Source organism: Hippoglossus stenolepis, chromosome 10, assembly GCF_022539355.2.
Source record: "Hippoglossus stenolepis isolate QCI-W04-F060 chromosome 10, HSTE1.2, whole genome shotgun sequence".
NCBI lineage: Eukaryota > Metazoa > Chordata > Actinopteri > Pleuronectiformes > Pleuronectidae > Hippoglossus > Hippoglossus stenolepis.
The window spans coordinates 18,901,292-18,914,830 of record NC_061492.1 but is presented as its reverse complement, the minus strand read 5'-3'; the positions used below and the strand labels follow the sequence as shown (position 1 = coordinate 18,914,830).

Here is a 13,539-nt window from a genome sequence, read left to right as displayed (position 1 = left end):
CTCCAAGACATAATGACAGAGGAGAGGAGAACCGCAGGGAGGGAACATGACACAAACACACAACAACTCACCGCTTCCAGAGCCTTTAGTCCACTTTTAATATTGTGCACTTCTTTTTCCAACTCAGACAAACTAAGAGAAAGACAGAAAAAAAGATGTTGAGACAATATTTACTGAACTATATTATATTCTAATGCACTTCCCTTTGAGTTCTGCAATTAATACAGGTCACAAGCTCTTTGCACTGAGATATATACACAGGTATAATGAAAGTTTACTGTCCCCTCATCACTACAGTGGAAGGCTGTGCACTGCACTCACTTGACTTTGGCCGCCTCTGATAAGCTGCTGAGGTCCTGCTGGATCTGCAGCGTGTCCGGGTAGTTCTTCTCAAAGATCATGATCAGGTAGTGCAACATGGTGATGTTCCTGGTCAATCACAAGTAAAGACATCAACGCAGAGTCAAGCAAACTTTACCTAGAGAGTTATCTTGGTAACATTACTTCATGAAGAGCTGCAAGGAAACAGTATATTATTCTTTCTTTAAATCTGCTGGTTTTGATATGCAGTTGTTGTCCGTCTCTTTATTTATGGGCTTATGGACACTACATGTCTCAGCAGTGAATTCCTCTTTACCTCTAGTAACAGTTGAAATGACACTGATCAGTGATGGCAGCCCGTTCAGAAAGAAATCCTGCTGGGAGTTCCTGTTACCACTCAAACCACGAATGTATAGACTGCAATTTATTGGATTTATAAAAATGTATTTCCTGATTTTGTGGGAAGATTATGAGATTTCATGAGTCATGAAACTAAAAGGGGAGTTTTTACCTCCATCAATGAGGTTATGTTTTCATTTGGGTGTGTTGGTCTGTTAGTAAACTGGATTACGCAAAGACTATTGAATGGATTGACAGGAAACCTGGTGGAAGGATGTGGTATGGGTCAGGGAAAACCCATTAGATGATGATGTGGATCTGGATCAGGAAGTGGATCCAGGATTTCTTTTCACTTTATTTAACATTGCATGATATTTAAAGAATAATTCAAGGATCTTGATTAGAAAACTTTAAGGGGGGGTTAAGATATGCGCTCTACTGAGTGTATAGTTCTAGTCTTTTATGTTTTTAAATGTGCCGGCAGCTGCTGTCTACAACAGAGGTTAAGGAAACTGAGAAACTAGCACTGTAAATAGTATCTTATTTGATAATTTATAGTACAGAATATATTGATGAGGGGCTGAAGTGTACAGTCCCCCTGTGACCCACCTGTCTATGCTGGACTTTGTGTCTGCGATCTTGTTAAGGCTGGAGACCTTGAAGCCGAAGGCATTGCCTCTCTGGCCCTTGTTCATGAAGTTGCCGAAGGCCAGCACCACCTCCAGGATCTGAGTCAGCCGCTTGCTCTGAACCACCTCCTTGGATGCGTTCAGGATGGCTGCAGAAAACAATGGAGAGTGTGAAACAGCTGGAAAGATCATATAGTTAGTGTAGGATATGTATGGACTTTGAGTAGCCCGTCACTTAAACTTTCATCTTGCATAACAAACTGGCCTTTCTCCATTCCCTGTCATGGTTTCAACCCATCATGGACTCATGAAACTTAAGAGTCAGTGGTCTGTGGCCTTAAAGTTCTCATCCCATCCTTCATTTTTAAAACACCCCTGTAATGATTGATCAATATTCCCCACAATGACTGGGCAGCTCAGTGGGGAAACCCATCAAGTTCTTCCATCCACCCATTAAACAGCAGGGGAAGGGCAATATTCCAAACACAATCCCCTGCTGTCCACTCCTTCACCCCCTGAGAACGCGCTCGTCTGGCAGAGTGCAGGTGCTTCCCGCTCTCCGCGGAGGAAATCGCGGCGTGAATGTGAAAATCATTAACAGAATCCATATTGTTATTGTTACAGTCCTTTCTGCTGTAATAAAACATGGGAACTAGTCTCCTGGCTCTGCCGGCCGTATTCTGTTGGATGTGGAGAGGCTTGGCCGGACCCTCTACTGAAATACGTCTTTTTGAACATGTTGGGTGGTCCAGAGAAACATACGCTCATCCAGAGTGTATTTCAAAGTAAGATGAATAATAGATGAAGATGAGAACTCTTCTGTATTATGGGCACTGATGAAGAGTCTGGGAACATTTTGGATCCAACTACACGTTTTCTGGAATCAATACTCACTGGATTACGCTGGCACAAGACAAAATGTGTTGTGCCCATCAGTGCCCAGAAAGACATTAACCCCACCAGAGACGTGACTTTCAAGTAGCTGTGGCCCAGAGAGACACTTCGACAGCTCGGGGGAACACAAGTGTAATGCACACATGTCTCACTGGAAGCATTTTCCCCTCAGACTTTGAAGTGAGCAGCAGTGTTTACGGGAGAGGCTCTCCCCCTCTCAACGTGGGCCAGCTTTCCAAAACAACCTCCCTGGTAACCTGGAAGCTGCTCTGACGAGGGAAAAACTGCAGAAGCCCAATATACAGTTGGCCACTGCAGCTCTCTCCGTGCACACACACATGCACGTGCACACACACTTACACATGCACACTTGACACACAGAAGGGATTTCACGAGGCACTGAGAAAAGCATTGGTCAGAGTGTTCGAAGGTGATGACATTTTTAGTGTTTGAGACTTCTTCTTTTTGTTTGTTTGTTATCTTTATTTCTGGGAGTGCAACTTTGTGCAGAATCGATGTGGTGTGACCTCCGAACATGTTCCTATCTTCTTGCTCCAACAGCATGTACAGCTGCTTTTAGACATGCACCGAAGTCAGGACATTTTCCTGAAATTTTCCAGAGAGCCTGTACTTGAGAACACAAAGGTACGAGTCAGTTCCTCCAGACGTTTTCCTGAACTTTTCCTGCCAGCCCCCGACTCAATCCTTTGCCCACTGACTCCTACTCAAATACATTTTTACCATCGGTCACACATGTACAGCTTCATCATGTGAGAAGGGGAAATATGTGCATTAGTTGCACTGTATGAACACCTTTCGTTCATGAGTGAGTCTTTCCTGCAGCAAGAAACTACATGTGGAGTGAAAATAAATGATAGCGGTTGTCTTCATGATATGTATGTTTAGCAGTTCTTCTTGGACAAAAATAAGGCTCTATGTCACAGGGATGTAAGCTATATCAGGCTTTGGCATAAAATACTTGTTATTATGATCAATTAGTTTTTGGTTTTGTTCTTTTCCTGGATTTGTTGACATTAAAATCACAGAGAGTTCACCTCTGCGTCCTCTGTCTTTCAGTGGCGTCTAAAGTCTTTGTCCTTACCTTCAACTTTAGGCTTGGTTTCACCCAGACGCTCTGCGAACTTCTTCTTAAAGAACAGAGCCTGCAGTCTCTGCTGGTAGTGGTCAATTCTGAGGAAGGAGAACAGGGGGAAACATGAAGGGAGGTGAGTTACATTTGTCTCCAGGGGAGTGTCAGTTCAAAGCTCGAAGTCAATCAGTCGTACAAAATTCCCTCTCTCTGTTTTCACAGGCCTTTTAGCGTCCAATAGGCTGCCATCAAGCTGGAGAGTTGACAAATGGGTTTGTTAAACTTGTTCAAAAGTTCACCAAAGAGGAAGTGGGAATTTCAAAGAGAGACCAGGGATATTAAATGGAGTTCAAAAAAAGAAGGAAATAACTAATTCCCAAATGCATTCCCTCAGACCAAAGGAGATGTGGTCAAAAGGAAAGGAAGGGGACAAGGTCATATTTCAGAAAAGGAAATGAAAAGGTTTAATTATCTTGCAGATACAGCAGATTCAGAGATGGTTTGAGTTAAAATGCCTCTGCTCTCTGATGTGACTGCAGCCACAACTTCTTTTCTCAGCTTAATGATGAATCACCCTGAAGTTCAAGGCTTGTTCTCGGGTCCAAACTCCCCTCGCTGCTTCAAAAGCTCAATCTTATCGAACAGACGTCACACTCTTCAACATTTCAGGATGTATTTGTGCTCGACTGCTTGATGTCCTGATTTGGCAGGACCATCAAAATTCTCAGTGTTGGACTCGTTCCTTTTAACTACACGCCATAAGACTGTTGGACACTGATGCAGACACTGACTTTATGTAACCGATTCATCATTTATATTCATCACCATGTCTCCCTTTCTTACAAATCCAACACCATAAGAGTTTGTATAGTTTCTGTGCAGCTTCATAGACCATCAGTGTTTCCAATTAATTATCTGGACTGTTGTGTCCCGCCATATTCTAATTTGTCTGGCCACAGTTTCATAATAAAAATGAAAAAATGTACACCTCTCGTAATAACATAAGAGATCTTTAAGTAAGGGTTTTTCTCTGTTGATTCCTTATAGAGCTTTCTGCAAGCTAGTTGCCTCATGCTTTTACCGTCCACGCAGACAGTCAGACCTCATAGTTTCAGCTGCAGCTGTATACAAACCGGCAAGTGGCATCAATGGAGTTATCTTACAAAATAATCTTACAAATCAATCCTGTGGGAAACTCTGCATCATCACACAGTAATGTATTACCTGCTCATTTCAAAGAGGAAGCGATCAGCCCGGGCCATGCGCTCCAACTCATGTTTGTGCTCCTCCAGCAGGTCGATGTCGCTTTTCTCAGGGATAAACTTCAGCAGCTGCAAATATGCAAAGATGTGTTTAATACAAATTCCCAGGACATTCTGAATGAGTTTTCACTGCATTTGATTAGCTTTATTACTGACTAAATTATACAAAATTACACACAGATATAAATTCAAAAGATTCAAACCCCTGAAACATTTCTCTGTTTCCTTGTCAGGAATAATGGCACCTAAACTGTCACTTTAATTGGCCTTGCTGTAAATTGCATCAAAACCCAGTGAAGATATTTTGGTGGTATTTAACCCCTTATTGATTGGACAGCATAAGTGTGAAGTGGGGAGAGAGAGTGGGGGGACATGCAGGTCGGAACCGAACCTGCAGCAGCTGCAGGACGGCTCAAGTCTCCACATATATGATGCCCGCTAGCTAACCTGCTATAGCGGATGCCCCATATACGGAGGCTTGAGCCCTCCTGCAGCCTTTTTATGAACACAAAAAATTCGAGTTTCTTGTCCTTTATTAAATTAAATCCATACGCACTGTCAGCCAGTAATAATAGACCTGTTCCTGCCTGCTGCTACACTGCTACCTCACATATGTCCACTATCATCCATCAAACACTGAACCGTACCTGCTCCAGCATATCTTTGGCCAGCTCCTCTCTCTCATCCATCTCCATGATCGCCCTCTTAATCTCTTCATTGCTCATTTTTAACCTGCAAAGGAGAAAAAACTGTTTATTAAAAGTTGTTTCAATTACACTCGTTCTTTTAAATGTGAATCATTACCACACAACAACAGATTCTGTATCATCGAACACGATGAGCAGGATTCTAATACTCTGATCAGCTGCTCTGGCCCATTGTCAGCCCCGGGAGCACTGCCAGCTGTTATCAATGCATCTGTTCAGTGTTAAGTGTGCTGGGCTGTGATCAATAACAACATTGGAGTCCTATTGACATACCACTGACCCCATTAGGGTCTGGTGTGCACCCCCGGGTCATTTTCTATTGATTGGAAAGTGAGTTGAGGGACCACGTATCAGAGAGGTCTCAGAACGCCTGTTTATTGATCTGTAATGAGGGGGAGCCTCTTTGGACCGTCAGCTGGTCGGAGATGGTACGTTGTCGAGTAAATAATGACAATTGATTCCACTTCAGACACGTCCCTCTGGAAAGGGGTCAATTTTATGCGTCTTAATTGATTTCATATGGCTTCATGTGGAAAATGGGAAACTTCGAAAACAGACAAAAGCCTTGTTGAAATCTGAGCACTGAACTTCCTGAGATGCAGCCTCTCCTGGGCCATGTTTTGTGTCTGCTATAAGACAGAGACAGGATGGTAATTCACTTACACTGACAGATGTCCTAGTGTGTCTATTAAAAACACATTTCCTGTACCAGACGCACTGAACACCTGCCTCAAGCAGCTCCACATCCAGCTCCACATCCAGCTACCACTCAGCCTCGTGACCCAAACACTGCAGTGCCACATGTTTCGTAACAGCCTGTGCTGGGGCAGTTTCTCCAGAGTTATATTCTAACTAGTGCAGTGCTCAATCTAAACCTGCCTGTTTGGAATGGGCTGTGTTATTGTTAATGCTGTGGAGCAACTTCAGAATTATTCCTTGTGATTAGTGAGTCCTCCTCAAACAGTTCCACAATATACTGTCACTTTTTATTGTTTGTGTGCTGGACATTGTGTACAGAGCTTTTTATAAACAGTCTATGGTGCAGAGAGAAGTTACAAACCTTTGTGTTCATCCTACCTGGTTAATTTGAAGTGAAGATTTTATAGTCAATGAATTTGCTTTATTACCTGTGTGGCTCATAAATAAGTTTGAATGATTTACTGCACTGCTGTTATTTTTTCATACATTGCATGTCAGCCATTTCTGATGGCTGTTAAGCAATTGACACAATCTTCAGACCCAAGTTCACAGCTTTTCAAAAATAAAAGCTCTGTAATTCAGCTCAATAGAAAACATTGCAGTAATAAAATTAACATTGTGGTTTTACTCGGAATACAACTTGCTAGAGACAAAGGGATTCCATGAATGTTGCTGCCATGATGGAGATCACCACCATCAACCCTTGTGAATGAATGTGTCAGTCTGATATGGTGAAATAAAAACAATGCGACGGCTATTTTGACCTGTGGTTTGAACAAGTTACCGACCACTGCTGTAGTTTATCCGAGGACATAGAAGAAGACATGTTGAACTCGGCCCACAGACTGAAGGCACGCTGCTCCGCCCCCAATAACTGCTACAGAGCACTGGTTGGCTATTTGTTCACGTGTCCTAATTGCATCAAATTCACCACTGCACCTCCCACATGCCAAGTGTGAAGCCAATAAGATCAACGGTTTGCGGGATGTGTTCGAACGTTTGTGGAATTAGAAGGTAGATGAACAGGAGCACATCCCTCCAGCTGTCCACTGTGCGTACGATGCATCATCATCAATCCTCCTGACTGGGAGCCTTACTTTGAAAGCAGGATGACACAATTCTGTGCACGTCTCCCGTCGATGACTGACAGCTCCTTGACCTTCCGCGTGCTGACGTATATGTCGTCCATAGAGCCCGTCTCCTTCTGCAGAAAAATAAAAAAGACAGAGACCCATTAACTTTGCGACACAGCTGCATTCATGTGCTCTTATATAATGCAGAGCCAGCACAGCAAGAGCTATCCTCCTCACATCTGTTTGGCATCTTTACCTCTGAGGGCTGACATGACCTCCTTCTAAGCATTTAACATCGTGTTAATTTGGAGCAGATTAAATTAAAAAAAAACTCAAACAGAACCATGGCCAGTAGTTACAGTTTGATCACTGCCTCACAGTCGATATAAAGTGCAGACAAAAAGCCTACGATGCAGCCAAATACTTCACTTGGCCTCAGGTCAAGTTCCCTGACCTGTTTTTGCACTGAATGCGACTGTCAAGTGTTATGCATCAATTCTCAGAGGCCACAATGCACGTCTCATTAAAAGTTATAAACCCTGGGCTGGGTTTATAGGAAAACACTTTTTCAAAATTCGTGGAAATTAGAAAAAAAAAACGGTGCAAGAAGAAGATCTAAAGCAGGTCTTCGGAGAGGAGTTTTTTTTTTTGGTGAGTCACCTCAGCAAAAACAAAGCAGGCAGGCAGGCAAGCTGCACACAAATGTAGTAAATTATAAATCCACAAGGGGAAAGTATATACGTCTGAAAAAAAAAAATGTCTGGAGCTGCACGTTAAACACATTCTATTTATGGTGCGAGCCGAGCTGCTGCCTGCCAGAAAATGTCCATTTTGAGGTTGCTGGGTATGACGTATGTAAAACAGATGCGGCTTGTAAAGAAAGTGTTGTTTTTCCGTTGGGGGGTTGGCACTGGGTAAGGGGGCAAACTCCTGTTCACTGTGCCAGCCAAAGCCAAAACTTTGCCAACTTGTGTGCTGCATGTTAACTTAATCCAATATAACCCAAGTCTAGCACTTTCATCCTTTGACAGTTATTAAGTGATCACCCTGTGGTCAACTGATTTTTTCTCTTATGCGAGACGACGAGATTGTAAGATACATTTAAATTCTGCATTTTCCTGCTTAGTTCAGGATGATTAATTATGACAATTAAAAGCAATGAAAGATGATGATGTAATGATGGTAATCAACAGCATAACTAAGTTTGAAATGAAGATGATAATGAAAAATGAGGAGATTATGATGATTAATGCTCCATTTACATTTGGATTGTCTGAACTTAAACACAAGCAAAGTGTCCAAGTCTAGCGGCCAACCAGCTGTAAGGCTTCGTTCATTTGCTTTATACTCCTGCAGAAGTTGAGCAACGGCTGCATGACAGAACCCTGAAGCTGCACAAAGAGCTGGTCAGCTGCTGATTCAAAGTTCAGTGGAGCTCCACTCAGTAAGTCACCTAAGTGGTCACCTGAGTTTATTAAAACTGAGCGAATTGCATGTCCAAATTGCACCAAATTCAACACTGCACTTCCTTGGGCCCTTCACAATGCACATGCCAAGTGTGATGCCAAACAGATGACTGTACTGGAAGCAGTGAGACTGAACCAAAACTGTTTTTAGATGTAAAACCAGGAAATTCTGAGCTGAAAGACGCTGAGAAGCTCTTTAGAGCTGAAGAGAAACTGCTGATTCATAAAGAAAAAAATACCTGAATTGCTGGCTGACATTGCAGAGGAGAAGATAATAGACCATGAGAAACGTTGCCAGAAGACCTTTAACTTACCTGTTTGAAGGATTGGTTAGTGAGCAGGTCCTACCAGGGCAGCCGGAGTGAGCGCAGAGACACAAAAAAAATTGAAAACACATGCAAAGATTAGCACTTCAAGCAGAAAAAAGTGGTGGCTATAGAGCAAAGAAGAATAACTATGCACACTACAAGCTGAGGCTGGGAAGCCCTCTGTGAGAAAAACAATAATCATGTGCCGTCCAAGTCATCAGGAGCTCATGAAACCTACACTCAAATATCTCTGTGTTGCAGAGGTGAAAAAGCTTTCTGCCCTGTTATGATTTATTCTTCTGATTGCATCTACATCTGTCTTGACATGCAAAAACAAGAGCATGAAAAATGAGCGATGTAACTAATCCTACAGAGGCCAAATGTAAACAAAAAGCCTATTTTTTTGAAAGAAAGACCAACGACAGGCTTTAAAAAGAGATGAGGGGGGCCATGACATGTATAAACACTGCAATATTGTCCTGTTCAACAGAATGTCGCTCTTGCCAAATGGAACTGACATGTCAAAGCCAGGAAGATCTTGGGTTTTTATGTGGCGACATCCACAATGATCTGCATTTAACCGCTCGGCCAGTGCCAATAAAAACCTGCCCCGTATAAATAAATAGCTGCAGTATATCACTGTGAGCAACTGCCTCAAATGAGCCATTACTCTTAAATAAAAGCCTGTAAAGAACAGTTGTTCTTTCAGCTGTCAGGGGACTTTTAAGCAAGGCAGTAAATACTTTATACAGGAATTCAACAGGTACAATGCTATTACAGGGATTATGTATTGCTCATCAAAAAGAGATTACTAGGAATACATTTGGGTGCATTAAGATTCCAATTAAGCCCACTTGTAAAATACATCAATTCATGCAATCGCACCCAATATAAATCATATGACAAGTGGTGTGTAATTAGTTTGTAGCACAGAGAGATGTAATTGCTATGTGCTGTATGGTGTTACCCCAAAGGCACTCATACCATAATTATCCTATTAATGCACACGCTTCAGGACGAGGTTTCCTGTATCGACTCTGCTCGTGACTTTCAGCAGTTGTTGCTTTGACTCATGAGCCCCATGAAGACCCGGGCAGTTCACCAGTTCTCACACACAAAGCTGTGCAGATACGAGGGCAAAGCTTGAGCTCTGTGGCATCTCTGCAGTGAAGCACTTAGCAGTGAACAGCTGCTCGTGTTAGCCCAGAGCTGGGCCCCCCTGGCACTCCACCTCCCATCCCATCTGCCCACACATACACACTCACTCACTCACTCACTCACTGTGTTTACATGAGCACTACTATCCTGGTTATGAGGCTTATCCTGGTTTTGATCATATTCATGATTTGGTGTTATGGTTATTCACATCCCTGTATACATCATAAATCCAAGTATCCCAGTAGGTTATTACTGTCTGTTGTTTGAGCAGGCGCCTATGATGTTTAATGTTACCACCAATGTAAACACAGGGAAGCACGCTGGTAAAGTGGTTAGCGTTAAAACAAGAAGGTTCCTGTTCAAATCCAAGCTTGGATGAGGCCTTTCGGTTTGGAAAGGCCTCATGTTCTCCCTGTGTCTGCTTGGGTTTTCTCTGGATACCCTAGCTCCCTCCCACCGTGTGCAGACATGCAGGTTAGGTTAATTGGGTTCAGTTCAGTGTTCAGTGACAACAAATGGTGACAAAATGTCCGTGTGAGTAGTGCATCCTTTAACCAGCTGTGTGTCACAGTAGACCTGTTCATGAGCCTGAAGGAAAACAACAGTATGAGCATCAGGTCCGTTACCGTGTGGCCACAGTGTTGTACAAACTGGGCAGTTGGGGGACTTGGCTGAAGTCACGCCTGCGCTGATAGTCGGCAGTTGTCAGAAATCAGGATAAGATTTGAACATGCAAAAGAACCCCAATTACTTACAGAGACTTAAAATCTGGTTTCTCGTAACCAAGATAAGGGCTTACTGGGATACGGAAATCGGGATATGACATTTACTGTACATGCTTAAACATTAAAACGGGGTTACTTAAAAAAACAGGATATTAAACAGGATACGAGTGCACATGTAAACCCAGTCACTTATACACATACACACACACACCCATTAAAATAATCAAAATAAAAACATATTGAAATTCAAACTTGAAATGCAGCTCTTACAAACAAACAGCCATTATAATGGATTTCTGCTTCTCTTCTGTTAATGCTCGCCAACACAACCTCAAGTCATGAAACTATATTCCACAATAGAGTAACAAATCCGAACCTGCTGTCTCTGATAGGCTGAAAACATCTTCTCTATGTCCTTGAGGTCGAGAATCTTGAAAGCTCTCACGTCATCAATGTCATTCCAGATGGTGCCATTGATCAGGTTCTGGAAACCGGTTAAAGGGACAAAAGAGATTAACATTCAAACACTGATTCACACTGAAGAAAAAACTTCTCAGTTTCTATATTTATTCACATCAGGGATAAACAGATGCTTTGACTTTGTTGCGTAATCAAGGTTAAATCAGCTACGAGAACATATCTATATATAACCATGCAATTATAACATCTGTTGAGTCCTAATGCTCCGATGTAAAACTCAAAGGACCCTTTACGTTGAAATTATCTTATTCGTTTTGTGCAATCAAGTCTTTAATACAGTTGGCTGCAAAATGAAATGTTTTCCTTCGTAATATAGATGTTCCATCTCACCTCTCCCAGTTTGGACCAGTTGAAAGACTTCAGCGGGTGAGAAGGCTGAGGGATGGACTTGGAGTGCAGTGTGGACGCTGAGTTGAAGGACGAAAGAAGAGGAGGAGGCGGGGCTCCGAAAAGAGGAGGGGCTCCCGGTGGAGGAGGTGGGCCACCGGGCGGCGGCGGAGGCGGTGGAGGAGGCGGGCAGCTGAACGGTAGAGGAGGAGGTGGCGGAGGGAAGCCGCCAGTCATAGGTGGTGGAGGGGGTGGGACGGGCCCGCCAGGAGGGGGAGGAGGCGGGAAAGACACGCAGCCACCCTATGGCATGGGAAACGGACAAAAATAAATATTTTAGTTATTACAAATTTATGTTTTCAATAACATTACATGACATTCATTTGCATACACTTTTGTATAGTGCAACTTTCAACAAGTGCATTTGGGGAAAAAAGGAGCATCCCTCCTTAATAAACAGCTCCAAGCAAGTTACAGTACAAATTAGGTAAGAAGATGGATTCTCTTGGGTAAACTTTGGAGAAATGGAAAAATTCTAAATATAATAATAATATATGATATATTTAATCAATTACATTCATTATCAATGGTTATTAATAAAATGAACACTTAAAAATGAGCATCTATATGATTACAGAGCAATATATTACTGGCTTGTACATTGTTTTGTGTGTCATATTGTAAGACAGTATAAAAAGCAGCACTGCTCACAGCTATGTCATTGATGCGTGACGATAGATCCTGGACTTGTTCCTTGGCTGAGCGCAGCTCCACACCCTCACGCAGTAGCTTGTCCTTCATCTTGTTCAAAGTCTTCATCATATCATCCTTTTCTTGGGTCTTGGTATCGCACTCCCGCTCCTTCTTCTCTAGTTTAGCCAGCAGCTCTACATGATCTGAAAGGAAGCAATGGAACAGAAATGTGTTCATGTGATGCAGATTCATATAGGTACTGTACATACAAATAGGCAGGTAATGATTTAGAGGCAAAATGTATTTGAAAAACTTGACTAATGGAGATAAAATGCACAATGCATTATCTCTGTTAACCTGCAGAGTGCAGTGTATCAAAGAGGTTTTACCTTTCCTGAACTTTTCTGCCTGGTCTCGCCACTGTTTCACCTCATTCTCATTGACCAACCTGTGGAGCAGGCAGACACAAATAAGAAGCAGGAACAGATAAACAAAGTGCAGCCTTGCACAAAATGCTTGCAACTGCAGTCCAACCAAGTCAAGCCTCCACATTTTAAAAGGAAATTGAATCATTGGATTTGAAAACCATTGGTCCCTGACTGTAATTGGACTTTACTTTGGTAAGAGAGGGTCAGATTCATTCGCAGCATTGACTGGGTTGGTACAGATTGCTCTTTTAAGCTGCACAGTTTAACATTAGTGATAACATAAATCCTGTGTGGCTGAAATCAATTCAGTTATGAAGTCTGGCATTTAGTTCTGCCACAGGCTTGAAGTTAAACAGGGTTACGCTGACGTTGTGTTATTGCTGAAATGTAGTAGTGACAAATGAGTGTTTTTGATAATGAAGTAATCAGAAAGGGAAAACCATGAAGGCCATATAAAAGCTGAAAAGTGAAAAATGGGAGAAATAAATTTAGATGAATATAGTGGAAAGTGAAAACCTTGAGCATCGGCCGTTGCCATAGCTGGAGTGGAGAGAACAGACATGTTTCAGTGTCACTAAGCAGAGAGTGTAAACAAACAATAAGAAAGAGAGTGAGAGGCAGAACTACTTAGAACGAACACAGCTGAGTAGGATGCCAATGAGGATCAAGTTACACGAGGAAATCCACAAGGCCATTTAAAGGTAAATTGGTCATTAATCAGTTGTCGGTGCTCTAAGTGATTGTGTTAGTGAACAGGACAGTTTGAACTTGATTACATATTCAGAACTGTTTTAATTAGAGCTCCAGCAACGATCAATGGATCCAGCTCTTTAAAACTAAAAGACACAATGACTTTATTGTTGAATAGTCAAATAAATACCTTCACATAGCAAATATGATTTGTGCAAGAGTGTTACTTTTGGGTCAAGTACACGTGTGA

At 42.3% G+C, this 13,539-nt stretch overlaps 1 protein-coding gene across 5 annotated transcripts in view; it reads right to left on the bottom strand.

Moving 5' to 3' along the window:
* The window catches only part of daam2 (dishevelled associated activator of morphogenesis 2), a 103,021-nt gene that overhangs the window by 11,934 nt on the left and 77,548 nt on the right, over positions 1 to 13,539 (bottom strand). For 4 of the 5 annotated variants that reach the window (XM_035167492.2, XM_035167491.2, XM_035167488.2 and 1 more), the window contains exons 12-23: positions 12,561 to 12,619; positions 12,190 to 12,374; positions 11,482 to 11,781; positions 11,048 to 11,155; positions 8,795 to 8,824; positions 7,039 to 7,145; positions 5,183 to 5,267; positions 4,498 to 4,604; positions 3,286 to 3,374; positions 1,270 to 1,438; positions 322 to 429; positions 72 to 132 (exon numbers count right to left, since the gene is read on the bottom strand). In XM_035167492.2, coding sequence (XP_035023383.1) covers positions 72 to 132; positions 322 to 429; positions 1,270 to 1,438; positions 3,286 to 3,374; positions 4,498 to 4,604; positions 5,183 to 5,267; positions 7,039 to 7,145; positions 8,795 to 8,824; positions 11,048 to 11,155; positions 11,482 to 11,781; positions 12,190 to 12,374; positions 12,561 to 12,619 — 1,408 coding nt within the window. The remainder of the gene's footprint in view (positions 1 to 71; positions 133 to 321; positions 430 to 1,269; positions 1,439 to 3,285; positions 3,375 to 4,497; positions 4,605 to 5,182; positions 5,268 to 7,038; positions 7,146 to 8,794; positions 8,825 to 11,047; positions 11,156 to 11,481; positions 11,782 to 12,189; positions 12,375 to 12,560; positions 12,620 to 13,539) is intronic. The other variant, XM_035167490.2, reaches the window with a different exon arrangement.